Source organism: Coregonus lavaretus (assembly GCF_964263955.1).
Source record: "Coregonus lavaretus genome assembly, chromosome: 1".
Lineage (NCBI taxonomy): Eukaryota > Metazoa > Chordata > Actinopteri > Salmoniformes > Salmonidae > Coregonus > Coregonus lavaretus.
Window position 1 is genome coordinate 34,720,241 of NC_139988.1, and position 25,086 is coordinate 34,745,326.

At 43.4% G+C, this 25,086-nt stretch overlaps 1 protein-coding gene across 1 annotated transcript in view; it reads right to left on the reverse strand.

The window, feature by feature from the left end:
• LOC311132190 (girdin-like) overlaps positions 1-25,086 on the reverse strand; it is a gene marked incomplete at its 3' end in the record, with an annotated part of 83,654 nt that overhangs the window by 44,503 nt on the left and 14,065 nt on the right. The window contains exons 4-7 of the mRNA XM_084165410.1: positions 12,827-12,896; positions 2,031-2,089; positions 665-748; positions 249-389 (exon numbers count right to left, since the gene is read on the reverse strand). Of these exons, the coding sequence (XP_084021536.1) occupies positions 249-389; positions 665-748; positions 2,031-2,089; positions 12,827-12,896 (354 nt within the window). The remainder of the gene's footprint in view (positions 1-248; positions 390-664; positions 749-2,030; positions 2,090-12,826; positions 12,897-25,086) is intronic.

Here is a 25,086-nt window from a genome sequence, read left to right on the forward strand (position 1 = left end):
TAGCCCATAGGATGCTGGGACTGCTGCTACACCAGTCATTGGCAACCGTATGGGTGGGCACACACCATACACACATACACACACAAATTGACGAACATGCCATGAAAATGCACAGACACACCATTGCACCATACAGACTTTACACAGGCCGTTAACAAATTCCCACTCTCTTTCATTGAGACAACATTTTACGTACTCTCTTGAGCAGAGTTATAAAGGCACCAATGTGCCCTGTTTCAGACATGTACCTCCAGCTGGTCGTCTCTCTCGTCCACCAGGCGTTTGAGATGGAAGGCCATGTTCCTGGAGAAGGAGTCCAGGTCCTCTGGGGGCAGCTCACCCCCCTCCAGCCACTGCAGGTCCACAACATTCTCCTGGTTGTGGGTCACCTTCAAAACAACAGCATAGAGTCATCTCACTCTGCCAGCCAATGTACCAGCCAATACACAGAACAAATGTGTTGACAGCAATGGGAAGCCAACTAATTTACTTGAACTCAAACTGCTGTGAAGGGCAGTGCCATACATTTGGCTGATAAACTCACAGATCTATCCTACAATAACTTAAGTGTCCTTACACAAAAAGCTGGCCCAAAATAGACACACGAGGTCCCAGGGTTTATGTTTGAACTGGATGCCCTCACAAAAAAAATAAACGCTCATACCTCTTGGATGTGAGATGCTATGGCAGCTTTTGTGTCAAAGTCTAGGGTCTGGATCCTCTCGATGTACTCTTCTTTCTTCTCACACTGAAAACAAAAGGAGGCAGTTTGGGGTTAGGATGACAGTCTGGAGAGTGGAATGTTAGAGAGGTCTTTGTGAGGTCAGCTTCCTAAAGACAGGCTAGGTTGAAGATGGGAAGTTAAGACAATAGCGTCACAATAATGCAGAGGTTCTACCGCTCTGAATCAACCATGGGACCAGCTAAAGCATTGTAGCTTCGCTGCCTAGGCAGAAGGCAAGCAGTCTGAAGCAGATATTATAACGTTGGTGGGGGAAAAAAGTATTTTAAGCGAATGCCAGAAAAAAGATCTAGCCAGCTAGCTAACGTCGAGGTTGAAGATTACAAAGTTAAGACAACAGGGTTCTAATATCCCATAACTCTTTGCAATTCATGGGACTAGCGTTGCTAGTTAGTAACGGCACTAGTAGTTATCAACGGCGCTGGTCCCATTAATTTGTTTATTTTCGAATGCTTCCGCATGGAATTATTACGTTTTCTTAACAGGAGAATGGCCTGGGTTCTGATTGGTTGGCTTTGAGGAAAGATGCCTGTGAAGGAATGTGTAGGTCAGGGGTCGGTAACAGGCGGCCCCCAGGCCATAACCGGCCCGCGCCTGATTTTTTGGTCAAACAAGACTAAAACCACCAGGAATTCAGCTAAAAATTAGTTAGCCTGTAATAGAACATTGTCACCTACCAATTATGATCTAGAAAACAACATTTAATCAACACTGACTTCACACATAAAGATGAGATGGATACATATTTCCCTTTCAGGAGTCTTTGAAGAAGTATCCTATGTCAGAACTCCCAAAACAGTGAACGAAGTATGAACGAGAATGACTGTGTGAGGTTAGCGTCTCTCTGGCCAGGGGTTAAGTATGATGCATCATCAGTGCTACTCCAGCCAGGCCCAGGGCAAAGACAGAGACAAGGGTCGGGTCAGGGCATACAGAGCCTCCCATGGAGCAGACACACCCTCTGACAGCCCCTCTGACCCTTCTCTGGCCTGCTGCCAGGACAGAAGACAGACCACCTGTCACAGTGCCAACTCTGCTGAGGAAGTAGGAATGGGGAACTAATGCTAGTCTGAGTGAGAATGACTCATTTTACTCACATTACTCATACAACTGTAGCTGTGTTAAAACTTGTCTGAACAATAGAGCTGAAGGTTATTGATGTTCAGGAACTAGTGTGTAAGAGCTACCCATAACAGTAGACGAGTGAGTGCTTATCCTACAGGAAAGGTATGGTAATGGTAGACTACTGACAGTAGATGATTAAGGGGGTGATGAGTGTAGGACTTACCTGGACGGCACAGCCAAGCAACAGCAACAACAGCTTCCTCATCTCCTCCAGACCTTGCTCTGCAGACACAGAGATTGTCAATTAGTGTTTTACTACCATTGATTTGACTACATATTTTCATTGACTGTGGTTCTTATTGTCCCAGGCATTTTGCCTTGTTTCAAATCCATTTCATAATCACAACCAAATCCCATAAGCTTTTGCAGCATCATATTGCAAGAAGCTAAAAAGATATCTGCCCGGTCACACAGACAGGATACTTACTACAGCCATGAGATGAGCCATTCAAGTAACCCTATTACATACAGTGCATTCGGAAAGTATTCAGACACCTTCCCCTTTTCCACATTTTGTTACGTTACAGCCTTATTATAAAATTGATTATAAAAAAAATTAAATCTCAATCTACACACAATAACCCATAATGACGAAGCGAAAAAAAGGTCTAGAATTTTTTGCTAATTTATTAAAATTAAAAAACAGAAATACCTTAATTACAGAAGTGTTCAAACCCTTTGCTATGAGACTCGAAATTGAGCTCAGGTGCATCCTGTTTCCATTGATCATCCTTGAGATGTTTCTACAACTTGATTGGAGTCCACCTGTGGTAAATTCAATTGATTGGACAGAATTTGAAAAGGCACACACCGGTCTATATAAGTTCCCACAGTTGACAGTGCATGTCAGAACAAAAACCAAGAAGGGCCTTGGTCAGGGAGGTGACCAAGAAACCAATGGTCACTCTGACAAAGCTCCAGAGTTCCTCTGTGGAGATGGGAGAACCTTCCAGAAGGACAACCATCTCTGCAGCACTCCACCAATCAGGTCTTTATGGTAGAGTGGCCAGACGGAAGCCACTCCTCAGTAAAAGGCACATGATAGCCCGCTTGGAGTTTGCCAAAAGGCACCTAAAAGGACTCTCAGACCATGAGAAACAAGATTCTCTGGTCTGATGAAACAAAGATTGAACTCTTTGGCCTGAATGCCAAGTGTCACGTCTGGAGGAAACCTGGCACCATCCCTACGGTGAAGCATAGTGGTGGCAGCATCATGCTGTGGAGTTGTTTTTCAGCGGCAGGGACTGGGAGACTAGTCAGGATTGAGGGAAAGATGAACGGAGCAAAGAACAGAGAGATCCTTGATGAAAACCTGCTCCAGAGCGCTCAGGACCTCAGACTGGGGCGAAGGTTCACCTTCCAACAGGACAACGACCCTAAGCACACAGCCAAGACAACACAGGAGTAGCTTCGAGACAAGTCTCTGAATGTCCTTGAGTGGCCCAGCTACAGCCTGGACTTGAACCCGATCGAACATCTCTGGAGAGACCTGAAAATAGCTGTGCAGCGACGCTCCCTATCCAACCTGACAGAGCTTGAGAGGATCTGCAGAGAAGAATGGGAGGAACTCACCATATATACAGATGTGCCAAGCTTGTAGCGTCATATCCAAGAAGACTCAACGCTGTAATCGCTGCCAAAGGTGCTTCAACAAATAACTGAGCAAAGGGTCTGAATCCTTATGTAAATTTGATATTTCCGTTTTTTATTTTGTATAAAAACCTGTTTTTGCTTTGTCATTATGAGGTATTGTGTGTAGATTGATGAGCCAAAAAAACTATTTAATCCATTTTAGAATAAGGCTGCAACGTAACAAAATGTGGAAAAAGTCAAGCGGTCTGAATACCTGCTATTGCTTGCTTATAATGCGATGTCCTTAACCAAAAAGATTGTACTGTATTTTGCAGCATCCAATCAGCTAGGTACAGTATGATGCCATGCCACATGTAAATTAAATGATAAAACAGCTGCTCGGAAGCGCAACAAGGCTGAGCTAATCTGTAGAATTGCACTGTAAAATAATGAGCCAGGTGGTTTCTCTCTCTCTGTGTGTGTGTGTGTGTGTGTGTGTATGTGTGTGTGTCTGTGTGTGTTAAGCCAGCTCATCAGCACCAGGGGTAGAGAGCCCGCGCTGGGCCATAAACACAGATTACTAACAGGCTTAGACAACCAGGCATGTCTATTCAGAAAAAAGGGCCACACAGCAATTATACCTACTGTACAGTGGCTTGCGAAAGTATTCAACCCCCTTGGCATTTTTCCTATTTTGTTGCCTTACAACCTGGAATTAAAATTGATTTGGAGGGGGGGTTTGTATTATTTGATTTACACAACATGCCTACCACTTTGAAGATGCAAAATATTTTTTATTGTGAAACAAGAAATAAGACAAAAAAACAGAAAACTTGAGCGTGCATAACTATTCACCCCCCCAAAGTCAATACTTTGTAGAGCCACCTTTTGCAGCAATTACAGCTGCAAGTCTCTTGGGGTATGTCTCTATAAGCTTGGCACATCTAGCCAATGGGATTTTTGCCCATTCCTCAAGGCAAAACTGCTCCAGCTCCTTCAAGTTGGATGGGTTCCGCTGGTGTACAGCAATATTTAAGTCATACCACAGATTCTCAATTGGATTGAGGTCTGGGCTTTGACTAGGCCATTCCAAGACATTTAAATGTTTCCCCTTGAACCACTCGAGTGGTATGCTTAGGGTCATTGTCCTGCTGGAAGGTGAACCTCTGTCCCAGTCTCAAATCTCAGGAAGACAAACAGGTTTACCTCAAGAATTTCCCTGTATTTAGCGTCATCCATCATTCCTTCAATTCTGACCAGTTTCCCAGTCCCTGCCGATGGAAAACATCCCCACAGCATGATGATGCCACCACCATGCTTCACTGTGGGAATGGTGTTCTCGGGGTCATGAGAGGTGTTGGGTTTGCACCAGTCATAGCGTTTTCCTTGATGGCCAAAAAGCTCAATTTTAGTCTCATCTGACCAGAGTACTTTCTTCCATTTGTTTGGGGAGTCTCCCACATGCCTTTTGGCGAACACCAAATGTGTTTGCTTATTCTTTTCTTTAAGCAATGGCTTTTTTCTGGCCACTCTTCCGTAAAGCCCAGCTCTGTGGAGCGTATGGCTTAAAGTGGTCCTATGGACAGATACTCCAATCTCCGCTGTGGAGCTTTGCAGCTCCTTCAGGGTTATCTTTGGTCTCTTTGTTGCCCCTCTGATTAATGCCCTCCTTGCCTGGTCCGTGAGTTTTGGTGGGCGGCCCTCTCTTGGCAGGTTTGTTGTGGTGCCATATTCTTTAAAATTTTTAATAATGGATTTAATGGTGCTCCGTTGGATGTTCAAAGTTTCTGATATTTTTTTATAACCCAACCCTGATCTGTACTTCTCCACAACTTTGTCCCTGACCTGTTTGGAGAGCTCCTTGGTCTTCATGGTGCCGTTTGCTTGGTGGTGCCCCTTGCTTAGTGGTGTTGCAGACTCTGGGGCCTTTCAGAACAGTTGTATATATACTGAGATCATGTGACACTTAGATTGCACACAGGTGGACTTTATTTAACTAATTGTGTGACTTCTGAAGGTAATTGGTTCCACCAGATCTTATTTAGGGGCTTCATAGCAAAGGGGGTGAATACATATGCACGCACCACTTTTCCGTTATTAATTTTTTAGAATTTCTTGAAACAAGTTATTTTTTTCATTTCACTTCACCAATTTGGACTATTTTGTGTATGTCCATAACATGAAATCCAAATAAAAATCAATTTAAATTACAGGTTGTAATGCAACAAAATGGGGAAAACGCCAAGGGGGGTGAATACTTTTGCAAGGCACTGTAAATCCCCACCAGTAGGTACAACATCTTTATGGACAGCCATAATATCAATGGCAATATTTTGTTCTTAGTGTATGTTATGGTGCATCCATTTCCTCCATGTGGGTGCAGATTGTGGGTGTGTAGTGACAGAGGAGGTAGTGGGTTTGGAAGGTTGAACTATTGGATGTAGCCTATACAATGCAATATGCTTCTAAGGGGCATTTGGTGTTAAATGTACTGCTATAGTGTCAATTCAACTGATTATAAAAGCCATGATAAAAATTATGACTCGCAACACTTCAGCTGAGCTAGCCTATATATGTAGCTAATCAACAACTGATAGTGACAGTGTTTTTTTTTCACAAATCCTAATGACACCATCCTTGAAGAGAAGATTATTGCTATTCCATCTGGAATCCTTACAAAATGTCCACACAGGACATCCAGAGGATCAAACACAGGTCTCAGCTAAACTAACATAACTTTTTTGGCCCAGACTGAAGCACCATCAGTAAGAAAAATAACTACTGGCCTATATTCACAACCTCCTCGGTCCAGAACAGGAACAGCCTCAGAATCTAAATTGAGAGAAGTACTGTAGGTCTGTTATGAGTGCATACCAATTGCGAGACGTGAAAATGCCTGACATAAGCGTTGCTCTGTGGGGGGGTCGTTCCACCAATTCTGTGCCTTTGGAGAAGTATAACTTGCCCAAAAAACTTCTGATTTCACCCATTTTTTAAATTCTGTCATAAAGAGCACATGTTCAACTTCATAAAAAAACATGTTTTCCCATAAAAGGTTGACGATTTCATCTTAAATCAGCCATAAATCTCATTTTGACAGAGGGAATGGAAGCTTGTAGTGTGCAACAGGAAATGGTAATTGAATGCAAACTTCAAAAACATTTACATTGTTAAAACATTTCTAGCCCATCTAGCTGTGAGTAACAGGGTTGACATGTTATGCTCGACCTGCTCAGTTTTCCAGCACAAAACACCAGAAAATGGCCAAAAAGAGTAGAACCAACCCACCTGCTTTTACACTATGATTTAATAAGATGTTCAATGTTTCTTTAGAAAAAAATATTTAAAAAGGAATAGTTTCACCATATTAAAACAAGAGTTCAGTTCAAGTAACTGGGTTGACCTTAAAATGAGGGCCAGATAAATAAATCACACAAAATAAATAATCTTCAGAAATGACTGTCAAAGTAACAAAATAACTAGGGCTTTACAATGATGGTGAAAACTTAAGAGAAATGTTGGGGTTAAAAATCTTCCTAGAAAGTGATAGAGGGTGCACTGAGGGACATGTCAAAATGCTGAATTTTGGCACTTTAGCAAGTTTACTCATATAAAAAAAACTAAACTGACCTTTAAGTGTTAAGGTCGCAGTGAATAACTCAATATAATATTCTGATAGGACATGGGCGTAATGGACGACGATTAGATGGTTTTGAGGCCCATCCTCACAATACGTCATCAAAGCTAAACAACATCTATAAAGGCTAGGACACACAATAGCGTTTGCCGGCCGAGAGTACTTAGCACCTCTCAACAGAGTGCCAACCGTAATTTGCAAACCAAGTGCAAACCGATTGTTCATGTAGAATTGCGCGAAAATGTTGGCAGTCAGATGTCCATCAGCGGGTGGTGGGACCACGCCGAAAAAGCGGTGGTGTGTGTGGTCCTTTCGGGAATATGAGAGTAGTCTGTTCTAGATTATATTCTGAGTACAGAAGGCCAGCTGTTACGAATGCCTTCTAAATGCTATTTCTTCTAACTGAAAGCCTTAAGAAGGATTCATACACACACAGAGCCTACACAAAGAAGCCTGTGCAGTGATTTAGAAAGCAAATCTTGTTGAGCGCTGTAGATAATGAGCAGGCAGGCGCTGGATAAATAATTTAAGAAGCTGACTGAACCAAGCATGTCTGGAGAGAAGGAGAGATGACGGAGAGAGATGAAAAAGCGAGAGACAGAAGGAAAGAGATGGGGGAGAGAGTGGAAGAGGAGGAGGTTTAAAATAGATGGAAATTTCCCTTCAGCAGCCTTGGCTCTGCTGAGGTTTGGCTCCGCAGGCTTTGTTATGATAGTGCTGTATGTGCCTAGTGTGGCTCCTTTCCTCGGTCGCTACACTCCGCTCTTCCTGGCAGGAAACTCACAGGGGCGCACAGACAGTGACCATCCCCTCTGCTGCAACCCTTCCTGCCCAGCCATTGTTCACAGGAACCTGGCGAGGGGGGTCCTACCAGGGAGAAGGGGCCCAAGGCCTCTGAGTAACGCTGGGGGATACAGGTGAAAAACCCAGAAGCGTTGCAGTTCTTGACACTCTCAAACCGGTGCGCCTGGCACCTACTACCATACCCCGTTCAAAGGCACTTGAATATTTTGTCTTGCCCATTCACCCTCTGAAAGGCACACATACACAATCCATGTCTCAATTGTCTCAAGGCTTAAAAACCCTTCTTTAACCGGTCTCCTCCCCTTCATCTACACTGATTGAAGTGGATTTAACAAGTGTCATCAGTAAGGGATCATAGCTTTCACATGGTCAGTCTATGTCATGGAAAGAGCAGGTGTTCCTAATGTTTTGTACACAGCGTATTTTGTCAATTGGCCCAATAATTGTTATTCATTATATCTATAATGTGGGTCAGGGACTACTCATGGTTCCTCTGATGAGAAAGAAAAGACCAGACTTTTGCTCATTTCACTGAAACTGATTTCATAAATCACTTATTTCCACTACTCCCCAGGGGCCTCATTTATAAACATTGCATATGCACAAAATATGCCTCAAAATATGTGTGTGCCAGTTCACGCAAAACTTGGCATTTATAAAAACTAAACTTGACGTGAGAATATGCTTATCCTCCCACAAACTTTATAGACCATGTCTACGCAGTTTCTAGTGGTTGAAGTATTGCATTGCAAGAGGCAAAGTAGTAGCCTTGTGCAAATGTTATTCATAAAAATAAATACAACTAGTAGCCTAACTAAATATAATAACAAGATGCAAACATTTGCCATTAGTGCGAAGAGCGACATTTTACTTTTTTCTTATCTTTGCATTCTAAAATAATTAGAAATAGGCATACATTTCCTATTATTTATTTTATTTCCATGATCATTGCAGAATAGATTCCTCACCTTTTCTGACCAAAAGTTTCATAGGCTACTCGTGTCGCCAAATAGCCTATAGGCCTACAAGTTAGTATAGGCTAACATTCGTCCCATCTCTCATTTAATTGGACCCATGTCACAGTTGTAAATAGAGTATTTTGCTCTGTGATCTAATCTGAAGCGCAGTTTAACGGTAGAACAGACGGTTCACCTTTTCCATTGACATTTGTAGGCTACATCTGAATAATGCAATGTCGAATTTCTCAAGTAGACAATATTTCATTTATAAACATATATTTCATTTATAAACACATATACATACATACATACATATAACCATTGCATGTTGAGACAGCGGAGTTCATATTCCCGATGTAGCTATACAACAAATTACTATGCACATCTCTCGTTTAAATTGGGCCTATTAGATAATTTTAAGTCTTTGCTCTATGCATCCGACAGGGAGCACGGTTCATAAGATGAACAGGTGAACATACAGTTGATATTTTGCATTGAAGTGTGTAGGCTACCACTGTAAGTAGGCCTACTGTAGTTTTCATTTTTTCCCCCGAGTAAACAACGTCAGTGCGGAATATTTAGGTTTGAGAAAATGTGAATGCAAAACATTATTGCATTCAAACGATCTGTTTACAGGTCCACAACAATTTGCTATTGTTTTTGCCCTTCAGAAACTGGTCAGATACAGTAAATGTCACTGCAAAAGAAAACATTCTGCCAATCCCTCCAAAGACATTTGATCAAGGTCGCCATCGCTATTTCCTTTAGATACTGTCTTGGACTAATTCCAATACTTCCAATCTACAGCAAATAAATGCGTTATCTTCACCACAAAAGGTGAATGATGGGCGTTTTTCAGGCGTAGTTACAGTGGGGAGAACAAGTATTTGATACACTGCCGATTTTACAGGTTTTCCTACATACAAAGCATGTAGAGGTCTGTCATTTTTATCATAGGTACACTTCAACTGTGAGAGACGGAATCTAAAACAAAAATCCAGAAAATCACATTGTATGATTTTAAAGTAATTAATTTGCATTTTATTGCATGACATAAGAATTTGATCACCGACCAACCAGTAAGAATTCCGGCTCTCACAGACCTGTTAGTTTTTCTTTAAGAAGCCCTCCTGTTCTCCACTTATTACCTGTATTAACTGCACCTGTTTGAACTCGTTACCTGTAAAAAAGACACCTGTCCACACACTCAATCAAACAGACTCCAACCTCTCCACAATGGCCAAGACCAGAGAGCTGTGTAAGGACATCTGGGATAAAATTGTAGACCTGCACAAGGCTGGGATGGGCAACAGGACAATAGGCAAGCAGCTTGGTGAGAAGGCAACAACTGTTGGCGCAATTATTAGAAAATGGAAGAAGTTCAAGATGACGGTCAATCACCCTCGGTCTGGGGCTCCATGCAAGATCTCACCTCGTGGGGCATCAATGATCATGAGGAAGGTGAGGGATCAGCCCAGAACTACACGGCAGGACATGGTCAATGACCTGAAGAGAGCTGGGACCACAGTCTCAAAGAAAACCATTAGTAACACACTACGCCATCATGGATTAAAATCCTGCAGTGCACGCAAGGTCCCCCTGCTCAAGCCAGCGCATGTCCAGGCCCGTCTGAAGTTTGCCAATGACCATCAGGATGATCCAGAGGAGGAATGGGAGAAGGTCATGTGGTCTGATGAGACAAAAATATAGCTTTTTGGTCTAATCTCCACTCGCTGTGTTTGGAGGAAGAAGAAGGATGAGTACAACCCCAAGAACACCATCCCAACCGTGAAGCATGGAGGTGGAAACATCAATTCTTTGGGGATGCTTTCTGCAAAGGGGACAGGACGACTGCACCGTATTGAGGGGAGGATGGATGGGGCCATGTATCGCGAGATCTTGGCCAACAACCTCCTTCCCTCAGTAAGAGCATTGAAGATGGGTCGTGGCTGGGTCTTCCAGCATGACAATGACCCGAAACACACAGCCAGGGCAACTAAGGAGTGGCTCCGTAAGAAGCATCTCAAGGTCCTGGAGTGGCCTAGCCAGTCTCCAGACCTGAACCCAATTGAAAATCTTTGGAGGGAGCTGAAAGTCCATATTGCCCAGCGACAGCCCCGAAACTTGAAGGATCTGGAGGAGGTCTGTATGGAGGAGTGGGCCAAAATCCCTGCTGCAGTGTGTGCAAACCTGGTCAAGACCTACAGGAAACGTATGATCTCTGTAATTGCAAACAAAGGTTTCTGTACCAAATATTAAGTTCTGCTTTTCTGATGTATCAAATACTTATGTCATGCAATAAAATGCAAATTAATTACTTAAAAATCATACAATGTGATTTTCTGGATTTTTGTCTTAGATTCCGTCTGTCACAGTGTACCTATGATAAAAATTACAGACCTCTACATGCTTTGTAAGTAGGAAAACCTGCAAAATCGGCAGTGTATCAAATACTTGTTCTCCCCACTGTATAATGCTCGTTCACGCACACACTTTTTTACGACAGGTTTGATTTATAACAGGAAACATGCATATGTATGGCGTGCGCCAAGTTGATAAATCTCAATATTTTGGTGCGTGTGCAGTCTTTTCAGAAATGGCACACGCAGATATTTAGTGTTACATTTACGTAACGGTTATAAATGAGGCCCCAGGTGTTCTAACCATCTTCAGGATTCTAAATGTGACTTCAGGTTTCCTGACCTTCCCAGAACCCCACATAGCATTGCTGATGACTGCCACTCTGGCCTGCCTCCACCTGTCATTGGAGAGCACTTATACATTTTACAATTTAGTCATTCAGCAGACGCTCTTATCCAGAGCGACTTACAGTTAGTGAGTGCATACATTTGTGCATACATCTCCTTACAATTGTCATTGTTCCTGAAAAGGGACACTTCTCTGGCATCTAAATGACCACACTTACAATGTCAGCAATACAAAGTAGGTACAAACTGCTCTCTACGTGGCAGGAAACTGACACTCATGCCCAGTCTCTGAAATAAAGGCTTGATCGTTGGACCCAAGGAGAAGTAGTTTCACTATAAAGACACAGACATGGCATGACTGTCCACATTGAACAGGAGATTAGCCTTCAGGAGCACATTGTGTTCTAGCTGGTCTAAGTGCTTTCCATTTTGAAGCTGGATTAGACTGAATCAAAGTGATATTGAGTGTGGAAGTTGCATCTGATTTCAACAGACAGTCTGGGGTAGGGGGGCAGGAGGGGAGAGGGAACCAGATGAGTTAGTGGGCTCAGAGGAGCAGGGTTTTTTAGTGTTTAGTACAGAGTGGGTTAATAAATCAGAGCCCGGGGTGGATTCTGGATTCCCAGTGCTGATAATAGGCCCATAACCCACTGAGCCTTAATGACTGCATAATAAAAGCCACATGGTCAATCACTTTCAGATGGCTCCAGATACCAGCACCCCTGCACACAACTAGGGTCAAAGGTCACAGGAAAGAGACCGGAATGCCACATTTTGGTTCAGGACTTTGAGTTGGTCTGATAATACTTTGCACATAGGAGTATCAAATGACATGGCTGTGTTGTCTAGGTCTTGACTCTAGACGCAGATACTAGCTAAGTTTCACAGTAGCAGAATGATTCAAGATTCAATAAACCAGCATAGTGTTTTCCAAATCACAGTATTTTGACAATACAATCAATGGCTGGTTTGATCTTGATTTTATTTAGCCAGCCAATATGCCAATATTGTACCATGAAGAAAACCGAGACTAATTCTAGCTGTGGGAATTTAAATCTACACACAAGGTTTGACGTGAGGAAAACTGATTTCAAGATGAAAAGGGGACTGTGAAATGCAACAAACCTACATGTACGTTGCATAATAATGAAGTAATAAAGGGTTCAAAAAGCACATTATATCCCAGTGTAACAGAGTGTGTATTATACACACTAACATTTGATGGCTGATCAGTGTAACAGTGTGTATTGTTGGCAGATCAGTCAGATGACAGACGTACCACTGAGAGGGTTCCTGCCCAGCACAAGCACGTTGGGAAGAGGCATCATCACCAGCTGCTGGAGGGTCTCCTGGAAGAACAAAACATAAAATACTTATTATTACAGTATTAGTTATTATTACAGATGTTCACAGGATGTTATACATCCTGACAAGTGTACATATTGTTTTCACGGAACATCAGAATGAGTAGTGATTGCATGAAGAGAAGCAATCTTTAAAAGGATCACTGCAGAATCATGCATGAATACTCCCCTTCTTCCACAATGCGATAGCTATAGGCTAAGCTAGAGAGTTTCAGGCAGGTCGTGTACAGAGACAGTACAGACAGAGGGATGCCCAGTGGGGATGTTATATAAAGAGTATCAATTTGTCCAACAATGGACAAAGCAGAAGTCTCATATAGCATCAACTGTGCTCTTGGCTGTCATTTGACACAACAGCGACCTTGGTCTTTCTGTAGGTTGTAAATCTCAAATCCCCCTTTCAATACAAGGTGTTCATATGTCCATCATGAAAACAGGATGCCCATCTAAAACACACACTTAAAGCTTACATACAAGAAAGCACTTACAAATATCAGATACACATGTGAACATGAGCACATGGGAGTGCAAGCAAACACACACACACACTGCACCACACTATCAGCGGAAAACTTGTCCTCAGCTGACTAGACAAGTAAAGCTGCTTATCCCCTGCTCCTCCTAGTTCAGTACTACACCACCATGATGCTGGTGCTACTCAGACAGACAGACATGCTGACTGATTGATTCTCCACCCACAGGGGCGTCATGCACCTCAAAGATCTGAGGGGGCACAAAGTACGTGAGGATGGCATCCCGCTCCCGCCCGCACCCGCAGGTTTTCATACTGCCCCAACCCACAGTCTTTCTGTCCGACTCCCACAAGCTACCGCAAGAACTGGTCCCAAACCCAACCGCAGTCTCGCAATGTTATTTTAGGCGTATGTGACGACGCAGCTCATTTGCCAGCCATGGTCCCAGCAACTTTGTACCCTATAGGCAATATCAAATTGCACAAAAATAACCTAAGAAATAGGTTACATTTCCAGAGATTCTCACATGGCCCTTACATTGTATTACTGGGCTATATCAGCCAATATGCTAGATGTAGTTTGAAGAGAGCAGAGTTGGAAAGAGAGCAGACACTTGCACTTTCTCTTGAGCTACATTTTATAGCCTACCTTTTAGGAGTGGGACAATTTTCAGATGGAGACAAATATGGGCGATCAATATTTATTTCTAGGCTATGTAGTAAACTATAGCATAATCATATAGTACTGCCTTGTGATTCTCCGCCCATGCATAGGCAGCCTACTCTATTTAATTGAGACCACACATATACTAGGCTCCCTTGATCTCGCACGTCCAACTAGGAGAGGAGAGGTAGGCTACTGAACTTGAAGCAGCGAATTCTGAGTGTGAATAATGCGACAGAGGTGTTTTTAATACAATATGTAGAATAAAGCATACAAAGCAGAAAGATGACCGTTTCCAAATAATCTGTGGGACAAAAAAATGTATAATCCCAAAGTTGTCTGATCTGACCGCCTGCTCCCAACCGCAGCCTGAAAAATGCAGACTGCGCCGCAATGCTCTCTGTCAGGACCCGCAGGCCTCTAAGTCTGTATCCTCCTGACTAGTGAGTGGGTTGAGTCACAGACGTGATCTTCCTGTCCGGTTTTGCGCCCCCCTCGGGCTCGTGCAGTGGAGGAGATCTTCGTAGGCTATACTCAGCCTTGTCTCAGGGTAGTAAGTTGGCGGTCTGTTGATATCCCTCTAGTGGTGTGGGGGCTGTGCTTTGGCAAAGTGGGTGGGGTTATATCCTGCCTGGTTGGCCCTGTCCAGGGGTATCGTTGGACGGGGCCACAGTGTCCCACGACCCACCCCCGTCTCAGTCTCCAGTATCTATGCTGCAATAGTCCATGTGCCAGGGGGTTAGGGTCAGTCTGTTATTTCTGGTGTAATTCTCCTGTCTTATCTAGTGTCCCGCATCAGGACTACCTGGCCTGATGACTCCCGGCTGTCCCCAGTCCACCTGGTCGTGCTGCTGCTCCAGTTTCAACTGTTCTGCCTGCGGCTAGGGAACCCTGACCTGTTCACCGGACGTACTACCTTGTCCCGGACTTGCTGTTTTCAACTCTCTCTCTACCGCACCTGCTGTCTCGACCTCTGAATGCTCGGCTATGAAAAGCCAACTGACATTTACTCCTGAGGTACTGACCTGTTGCACCCTCTACAACCACTGATTATTATTTGACCCTGCTGGTCATCTATGAACGTTTGAACATCTTGAAGAACAATCTGGCCTTAATGGCCATGTACTCTTATAATCTCCACCCAGCACAGCCAGAAGAGGACTGGCCACCCCTCAGAGCCTGGTTCCGCTCTAGGTTTCTTCCTAGGTTCCTGCCTTTCTAGGGAGTTTTTCCTAGCCGCCGTGCTTCTACATCTGCATTGCTTGCTGTTTAGGGTTTCTGTATAGCACTTTGTGACATTTGTTGATGTAAAAAGGGCGTTATAAATACATTTGATTGATTGATAGATAGGATAGAGTGGTTCTTTTTTTAAAGAAACGAAATATGCTTCTCTGCATCTCTAGTAAAATATGAGTCTTATTCAGTACATTTAGTTAAGTCTACCAGTCTAGCCAGAAGGCATTCCAGGTAAGATAGCATGTCTAACCATCTACTCGAACTTGATTGATAGTCTGAAATGGCTTCTTGGTAGCTAGTTATGAGGTTGGGAACCTATCTGGGTTAACTAAAGCCAACTTTTTTTGTTTTATCTGAGGGGGCAAGTGCCCCTGTGCCCCCTATGGGCATGACTCCACCGTCCACACACATGCTAGTCTTCATCTATTATGTAAAAAGACAAGTACTCACTAAATGAAGGAGACCTTTCATTAAAACAGCTTTAACTATTGATTCAGTAGTGAAGAAGTCTGTTGAACTGGTGGGACTGGAATGAGACTAGTGGGCAGTGCTGGTTTGACCCACTGTCCTAGGGCCTGTGTCTAATCTCTAACAGGCTGCCAGGCTGCCGTTTGGAACAGAACCTTTGATAATGACCTTGCTTATGGTGTGTGGATAGTAATTTAAGCCTATGTCGGGCCTTGAGCCAAAGAACTCCAACCCAAAGTAACCATTAAAGTATATGTGGGGCGGTGGCCTGACCTTGTCATTTGTCCAGCTAGCATTACATCCGGAGAGCTTGGGTTGGTGCACCTGTGTCTAATGGTTAAACAAACACCAAGATACTGGTGAAAATGCCATACTGCACTAGAGCCTATATCAGAGAAGACACCCAAAATATGTTCAATGTTGAAATATGTCTCCAACTACCTGTAATAACATTTAGAAACATAGCTCTAGTGGATCTTAATTTGAGTCCTCTTACGAGACTTCTGTGGTCAAATAGAAAATGTGTTTTTTCAAGCATTAAGGACACGAGGGCTACTGCCTTCAATATTTAATGTCAACCAAGGCAAACACCACTTTCAACTCATGTAACCCTCTTTAAAATGTCTATGTGCTCTTCTCGCTGATGTAATGAAAATGAAGCGTATTATTATTTAACATGAGATTTTGGAAAGCCTCTCGCCTTCTGTCTGCCACATATTGATGTCATTACCTCATGGAGAAGGATTTTCAAAAATTTTCAGTTTGTGCTTTTGATTGACCATGTACAGACAGTACAGAATGTTTGTTTACTTGTAACACATTGCTACCAATGGTGTCCAGGCAAGAGAGGGGAAACGATTATGTCCATTGGTGACATCTGGCCATTAATAAGCTTGTCGGTTGAGCGAGATTTACGGTTGTAGCCCTACATATGACATGTGTATAACATGACATGAGGAAAAACAGAACAGTGGACAAAATACGGACACTTCAGCTATCAGACACGCTCTCCCTCTCCACAGCACCCCTAACCCCAGCCGTGTGGTAGATGCCGATCACACTAACTGGGGCCCAGGGACGGAAGGTCAGACGGGCTCAAGGTCATCCGTTTCCAGGGATTACAAAAATATAATTTTACACGGTTGCCGTGGTTTTATGTGTCAGTCAGGATAAGAGCGTCAAGCTGCTGCTCCACCCTGTACTGCTGCTATGCTGGTGAAGGGTGGATGATTATATGGCTAACCCCACAGGAAGGGAGTACCTTCAAATTTTTCCATGCTTCCAGAATAGAATAGAATAGATCGAATGGAATAGCATGTGATTTGTCATCATCAAATGCTATCCCACCACAATCATTTTGATAGTGAGGGGGACAGGACACCCATGTGGCATAAGGTGGGATCTGACTCAGCAGTCAACAAGACAGCAACTGTGGCCTTGGATAGTTAGGAACCCACTGAGGAATAAATACAAACACCCTTTCTCTCCACCACACACCTGTCCCTTCTAGCTGCTGCCTCCCCCTCCCTGGCACACACACAGCCAGACACACACCTGTCCCTCGCAACAGGCACATGTTTGCAATGCAATCACATAGCACTGCGTCAAAAGCCTGAGTGTACGTTACCCAGTCTACCCACCTCATCTGCTCTCAATGTCACCTCTTTCTGTTTGGGTTAAGAAGCTGAACTATCTCCTATTGCAATGAGAGAAAACACAGGGAATGGAAAGCCTCAGATCCAGGCTATAGGATCTCAAGTGTATTCCTATTTGTTTGGATTATGAACTCTAACACTCTTTAAATCCCCCATACATGCTTGAAGTGGGGGTTTGGATTCTAAGTAGAGCATAGGGAGGTGCACAGATTGGCCAATGAATGATAAACTCCATGATGTTTCATTATAGATGCTTGATTAGGCAAAGCAAAACAAGAAGCATAGGACTAATTGCTAAATCACAGAGGCTGAACGAGTCGATGCTAAAACAAGGTTAGCATATTAAAAAGACATGCTCTGGAAATTTGGGACTAGTAAGTAATTTTTAACCTCCCGCTTTGGGCTGGATGTCTCAATGTATAGTTCATACGTGCATAATCTATGTGCAGAATTACCTCAGTTACGAAATCTCTAGTTTGAAAGCAACTGTTTTTCTGGAAGCTGTACTGCGCCATGTGAATGGTGTCTAGCGGGGGTCTTCCTGCAGGGGGTGGCGGATGTGGTGTTCCTGGGGCATACATCTATAGACGGGTTGGCTGACAACGTCACAAATGTTACGCGCACATCGATGTGGCCAGAAGCTGTGCTTTGTTATGATTCTGAACGGTCAGATAGCTAGCAACAATGACAAGAAGCTGCCAAGTGGGGAATCGTAGGTGCCTCGTTTCAGCTAGTTTTATCGTTTTCTTGATGTCTTGTTTTGAGGTGTTTTGACAGATTTCATGTCAACAACAACAAAAAACTAGCTAGCTAACCAACAACTGTAACAATGTATTTGAGAGACAACAAGTACTGATTGTGTAGATGTATTTATGTTGCAGGGGTGAAAGTAGATTTAATTTATTCGCGGTACTGGACCTTCTGTGTGCGCACGCGCATGCACCCCAAACAATTATGGGCAGCAGAACGGCCCGGTACGTTCTGCCGCCCTAGGCGAGACAAGATATTGCCACCCCACTCCTTTCACCGCTAAACTAGAATAGAATACAGCTGGGGTCGGCAATAGGTTTGTACTTGGGACCATTTTTTCTCAGCTAATAGTAGGCAGAACAGAACAGAACAGAACAGCAGCTCAATTCATAGGCCTATGCTACTATTTTTTATTTATTTTTTTAACACATCTGGTTAGTGGCTATATAAATCAGTTCAATGTCTATAACATATCCTAATATTTTCCATCTGATTACACTGATAAAAATCACCAATGTCTATTACATGTGTTTTTTATATTTCTTGGTGCGTTGATTCGGGAAAAACTGCTTGCAATCAAGAGAAAATGTCGCTCTGAAAAAGTCTCAAAAGGTGGATAATGAATATAGAAGTTTCAGGAAAGAATGGACAGTGAAATAGGCATTCTTACCATATTTCTCCAATGTCAAACCAGAGTGTCATGTTTGCAAGGAAACAGTTGCTGTTTGCAAATAATTCAATATTAGTCATCAGTATGAATCTAAGCATGACACTTTCAGACAGAGGCGGCTCGACCGATGCAGAAAAATGTAAGCTTCAACTTCTAGCTACTCGTCCGTAGTTTAACCCATCAACAAAAGTGCTTCCCTAAAAGCTTCCTGGGTTTAAACATCTTCTCTTTTCAGAAAGTGAAAAGCTCAATTAATAGGGACAGAATAGGTCTCCTAGAATATTGAAGGCCGCAGCTCAGCTTCAGAATGTCATAGAGACAAATCAATATATCCCCATATAAGTTATTGTTTTTAGGCAGAATAATGTGAGGTGTTGTGTGTTTCTGGAGGTGCGTCTTGGTCAGTTTAGCTCGAAAAATGCTGCCATCAATCTGCCGCTCCAGGTGGCTACCTAATCCTAGATTTATATTTAGAATCCCTATTAATTCAATAGCATCTCTGTTGGCCTAGTCATAAAGATTTGTCATTTTACTTTATAAATGTATTACCTTTTATTGTGGCATAAACAACCAGTCATGAGGTTTTTATCTGATTGTCAAACAATCACTTCAAAGAGCTCCTTCACTAGGCTACTCGTGCACGTTGATCCACTCGCAACATATTTACAGCCTCCAAACAGTGGTGAATGGAAAGAGACATCTTACACAAAACACCAAAAAAGTTTAATGCCATTTTGGTGATAGAATTAATAGCTCCACTGCTATCCGCGCGCGTCTCGGTGTCGGCCACTCATCTCTACCTTGGCAAAATGACAGTGTTCTCGTCAAACCACATCACATTTTGAAGCGTAAGCTATAGGCCTACCACCCGTTTTCAATTCCATTCGCTCATTTTCCATGCCTCAGAAATGCTGTAATGATAAATAATGGTGTAATAGCCTACATTTTCCTTGACATTTTGTTATTGTGATAGGCTCTCGTTTTACCGGTATGGCATACCCCACTATTTATTTTGCCTGGACGCCGTACCGGACCATACCGCCTTACCTTCACCCCTGATTTTCAATAAACATTTGGAGACTAGATATAGTTTACATGTTGTCAACAGTCTAAGCCAACCCTATCTGTTTTGCCTCAGTTGCACAGGTGTCGGTTTTGTTGCTAAACAACCAACCCCTCAATTATTGTTTTTTTATTCTTTATTTTTGCAGTGGCATCCACGATTTAGCAGCAGCGATGAGCCGCTGCTAAATGCATATAGTGGAAACACTGAGCATGTGGTGGAAGGAATATATGCTCCTCTTTTAAATGGAAACGCCTCCCTATCATCCAGTGGCAAGCTCCATGGTGCCAGGCAGGAGGGAAACAAAAACAGCACTCTCAGTATGGGCCTTTGTTTTACTTCTCACATCTGCAACTTAATATTCATGGTTAGAAAATAGTCCATCTGTAAAGCAGTTTAACCAGATGTGCCAGTGTGGAGAGAGAGAAAGTTACAGTATGCTGTGATTAGCCTACACTTCCTTTTCACACTGTGTACTCCTGAATTATTGATCAGCTCAGAGTTCATTGCTCTTCAAGACTGGGTCACCTTACAATCAGATAAGATCTGTTACTGGAGTGCTACACCTTCAGTTCTGTAGTACTATGTATTGCTGAGACGAAACAGTGTTCTCACAGTGCATCAAAACATAACTCATTTTTGCGATAACAAGGTGTTAAAAAAATGCAGTTGCTCAAAATAACCACAACCCTCATTATGCCAGTATGTGGATCCTCCTGACACTGTATGCTAACTAGACGGTGTTCTTCATCCCGATAGACTTGAGTATACTGCTGACACAATAAACCATGCTTGCTGACATCTTCTGTCCTGCTGATATACTAGCATATCCCTAATACAGTATTCTGCTGCCGTATGCTGAATGCAGATCTACCTCCTCCCTTCTCTTCCTTAAATGGGGCTGGGAACCAAGAGTGTGCACAGGCTGTATAGAGCCCCAGCCCCAGGAACCAGCCCCAGGAAGGGAGGGAAGGAGAAAGGGGAGGTTTGCTCTGAGACTGCTGTGTTTCTGTCTCACAGGACCCCTGTCTGTTTAAGCAGCTCACTACCCCCAACTCCCCAGGTTCCGCTACCGGCACCTCTCAAACGAGGGCAATTGTGCAGCAAAGTGAGAGTGCACCTGCCTGCCTGCGTGTGTGTGTGTGTGTGTGTGTGTGTGTGTGTGTGTGCACATGTGTGTGTTGGGAAGGAAGGACAGGGGGTGGATAGTGGCTTGCTTGCTTAAGAACTCAATGCTTGAATCACAACCATTCTGCACACAGACTGGGTTGCCATAGCAACGATGATGGGGTTTATTCTCCCCAGCCTGGTGAATCTTCCCTGGGCTCGCACACATGTGCGCATGCACACACTTCTGGGCGAAGCACTGCAGACTTAACTCCTTTACGGTACAGTACAAACGTGCTGTGATTACAAATCTGCAGAGAGGCTTAAGCTGGTCAGATAGCAGAATGAGAAGAGGACATGCAGAGAGGAGAGGAAAGAGAGGAAAGAGAGGAAAGAGAGAGAGAGGAAAGAGGGAGAGGCAGCAGCTCCAGAAAGCAGCACAATTGAAACGAGCCAAAGCAGGTTTCCTCTTTATCACTGTAACACACCCAGAGCATTAGCTAGTAGCTAGTTAGTTACACACCACATGTGACAGACAAGGAAAGCGCTCCTATTGTTGAGGATTTCAAGAAAAGCTGGAGAATAATGAAACCCTTTAGGCAGTATTGTGGGTCCAATTCAGAGCGGAGATAAGTGTGCACAAGTTGGACTTTCACTTAAATTATTCTCTAATTTAATGAGTTCAGCGCAAAGAATTCAGAATATCTCCCTGTGTGAATAGTGGCATAAAACATGGTCTCTAATGTGCTTGGTTATATCAGATCTGCTGTATTGTAATGTAGGTCAGAATCAAATCCTCTGGCCATAAGTTACTGTACACATTCCAAAATATAGTTTTAGTGCTGATTTGGATACATGACAGACATCTCATCAAAGCATCCATGTAATCATGCCAGCTGTCACAGTCAGTAGTACCACCAGCTGACCAAATGACCCCAGGAGTCAGACTGTCAATGACCCTTGTTAGCAAGGCCAAACGAGAAACCCAAGGACCTAGCCAGATGGACAGACGTCATGCATGTGAAGGAGGAGAGTACATGGCCATTACTCCTGTCCTCCCTTTGTTTCCAGAGCTATCAATTAGAGTGGTTTTAGTATGGCTGCTGCTGTTGCTCATGCCCAAGATAGAGGCACCTCCACTAGGACAGCCTTGGCCCACACTGCCCTCCCGTAGGGTCTGGAACCTGCCCTACCACTCAGAGACTAGCATCTGCTGGCAGGTACCAACACTGCCCTGTCTCTCCTACAGATCAGGCTCTTTTCTTTCTACTTTTAATCTAAATGAATCTTGAAATGTGCTGTTCTTTTACGCATGCTCAATAACACAACTACAGTGTAAGTCGCTATGTGCTGCTTAAGTGGCTGTACTGTAATGTCATGACAATACTTACTATAGATAGAAACAATGGTGTAACTCAAGGTGCAAGAGTACCGAACTCAGGTCATCCTTGGCTAAATAAATAGGCGTATTTCTGTACTAAAGCAGGTCATGGTGATAGATCTCTTACTCTCAGTCACAGGGATGTCCACAGGCAGACATCCCCCTTTATTTGATCTTCAATCTAAATGGTGCACCTGTTCTGTGGCAATTTTCACCTAAAACCCTACAGCAGTCAAAAAAAATTAAAAAACTCTTGAAACTAGGGCTGGGAATTGCCAGGGACCTCACAAAACAATATTATCACAATACTTAGGTGCCGATATGTATTGCGATTCGATCCCGTGATTTTGTGATTCAATGTTCCAAACATATTGCTCACCATACAGTGCATTCGAAAAGTATTCAGACCCCTTGACTTTTCCACATTTTGTTACGTTACAGGCTTATTCTAAAATGGATTAAATCATTTTTTCCCCTCATCAATCTACACACAATACCCCATTATGACAAAGCAAAAACTGCTTTTTAGATATTTTGGCAAATAACTGAAATATCACATTTACATAAGTATTCCGACCCTTTACTCAGTACTTTGTTGAAGCACTTTTGGCAGCGAATACAGCCTTGAGTCTTCTTGGGTATGACGCTACAAGCTTGGTACATCTGTATTTGGGGAGTTTCTCCCATTCTTCTCTGCAGATCCTCTCAAGCTCTGTCAGGTTGGATGGGGAGCGTCGCTGCACAGCTATTTTCAGGTCTCTCCAGAGATGTTTGATCGGGTTCAAGTCCAGGCTCTGGCTGGGCCACTCAAGGACATTGAGAGACTTGTCCCGAAGCCACTCCTGCGTTGTCTTGGCTGTGTGCTTAGGGTCGTTGTCCTGTTGGAAGGTGAACCTTCGCCCCAGTCTGAGGTCCTGAGCAGGTTTTCATCAAGGATCTCTCTCTACTTTGCTCCGTTCATCTTTCCCTCGATCCTGACTAGTCTTCCAGTCCCTGCCGCTGAAAAACATCCCAACAGCATGATGTTGCCACCACCATGCTTCACCGTAGGGATGGTGCCAGGTTTCCTCCAGACGTGATGCTTGGCATGCAGGCCAAAGAGTTCAATCTTTGTTTCAGACCAGAGAATCTTGTTTCTCATGGTCTGAGAGTCTTTAGGTGCCTTTTGGCAAACTACAAGCGGGCTGTCAGGTGCCTTTTACTGAGGAGTAGCTTCCGTCTGGCCACTCTACCATAAAGACCTGATTGGTGGAGTGCTGAAGAGATGGTTGTCCTTCTGGAAGGTTCTCCCATCTCCACAGAGGAATTCTGGAGCTCTGCCAGATTGACCATTGGGTTCTTGGTTACCTCCCTGACCAAGGCCCTTCTCCACCGATTGCTCAGTTTGGCCGGGCTGCCAGCTCTAGGAAGTCTTGGTGGTTCCAAACTTCTTCCATTTAAGAATGACGGAGGCCATTGTGTTCTTGGGGACCTTCAATGCTGCAGAAATGTTTTGGTACCCTTTCCTAGATCTGTGCCTCGACACAATCCTGTATCGGAGCTCTACGGACAATTCCTTCGACCTCATGGTTTGGTTTTTGCTCTGACATGCACTGTCAACTGTGGGACCTTATATAGACAGGTGTGTGCCTTTCCAAATCATGTCCAATCGATTGAATTTACCACAGGTGGACTCCAATCAAGTTGTAGAAACATCTCAAGGATGATCAATGGAAACAGGATGCACCTGAGCTCAATTGAGAGTCATAACAAAGGGTCTGAATATTTACTTACATAAGGTATCTGTTTTTTGTTTTTTATAAATTTGCTAACATTTCAAAAAACCTGTTCTCGCTTTGTCATTATGGGGTATTGTGTGTAGATTAATGATTTCTTATTTTATTTTCATCAATTTTAGAATACGGCTGTAACGTAACAAAATGTGGAAAAAGTCAAGTGGTCTGAATACTTTCCGAATGCACTGTATGTCTGCTGCAAAGGGACGAGGGAGCGCCATGAGAAAACACGTTTTGATTTAATTTTAGCTAGTCTCTCAACTGATTAGGCTATGTGGGGATAAGGGTGTAGCTATAGGGTGCAGTTTTACTGTTAACTGAGAGCACTTCAGGCCTGCTAGAGATCTGGTGGTGCTCAACGAGGGGGGTTTCTTTATATGAGGAGGCCACAGAGGGGTGACTGCACCAATTATCAACCTTGGTCCAGCCTTAATAGAACCCTCTCCAAGCTCTTCTGCAGAGTACGCTTTAATTAATTAAAACACCTCTCATTATGCTATATTAAGACAAGGGCAGTACTCATGATAGATCCAATTATTTCTCCGAACACGGTGAGGTCACTGACACAGTCTCTTTTTATATAGATAATCATGATGCTATAAGCTGTAAAATCAAACTCTACTTAGCCATAACATCACATTCTCCATACTTTGCTTAGTTTTCCCCAGTGTAGCCTAAGTGGCAACAGCAATGCAGAATCTAAATAAAGGCTTGATTTGATCCGATCCGCGTTAGATCCGCGCTATAGCCCGCTTGACATTTAACGGTAATTTCCGATTGAGCCGACATGTCAGCCTTTACCGTGAATGTGATCTCTGCGAACGTCGCGGAAAAGGCCATTAAAAGCCACATTGTTGGCTGTCCAGCACGCTGCGCTATGAATTGAATTCCGGCCTCAATCTTTATGGCATCTGCTAAATAAAAAAAATAAACC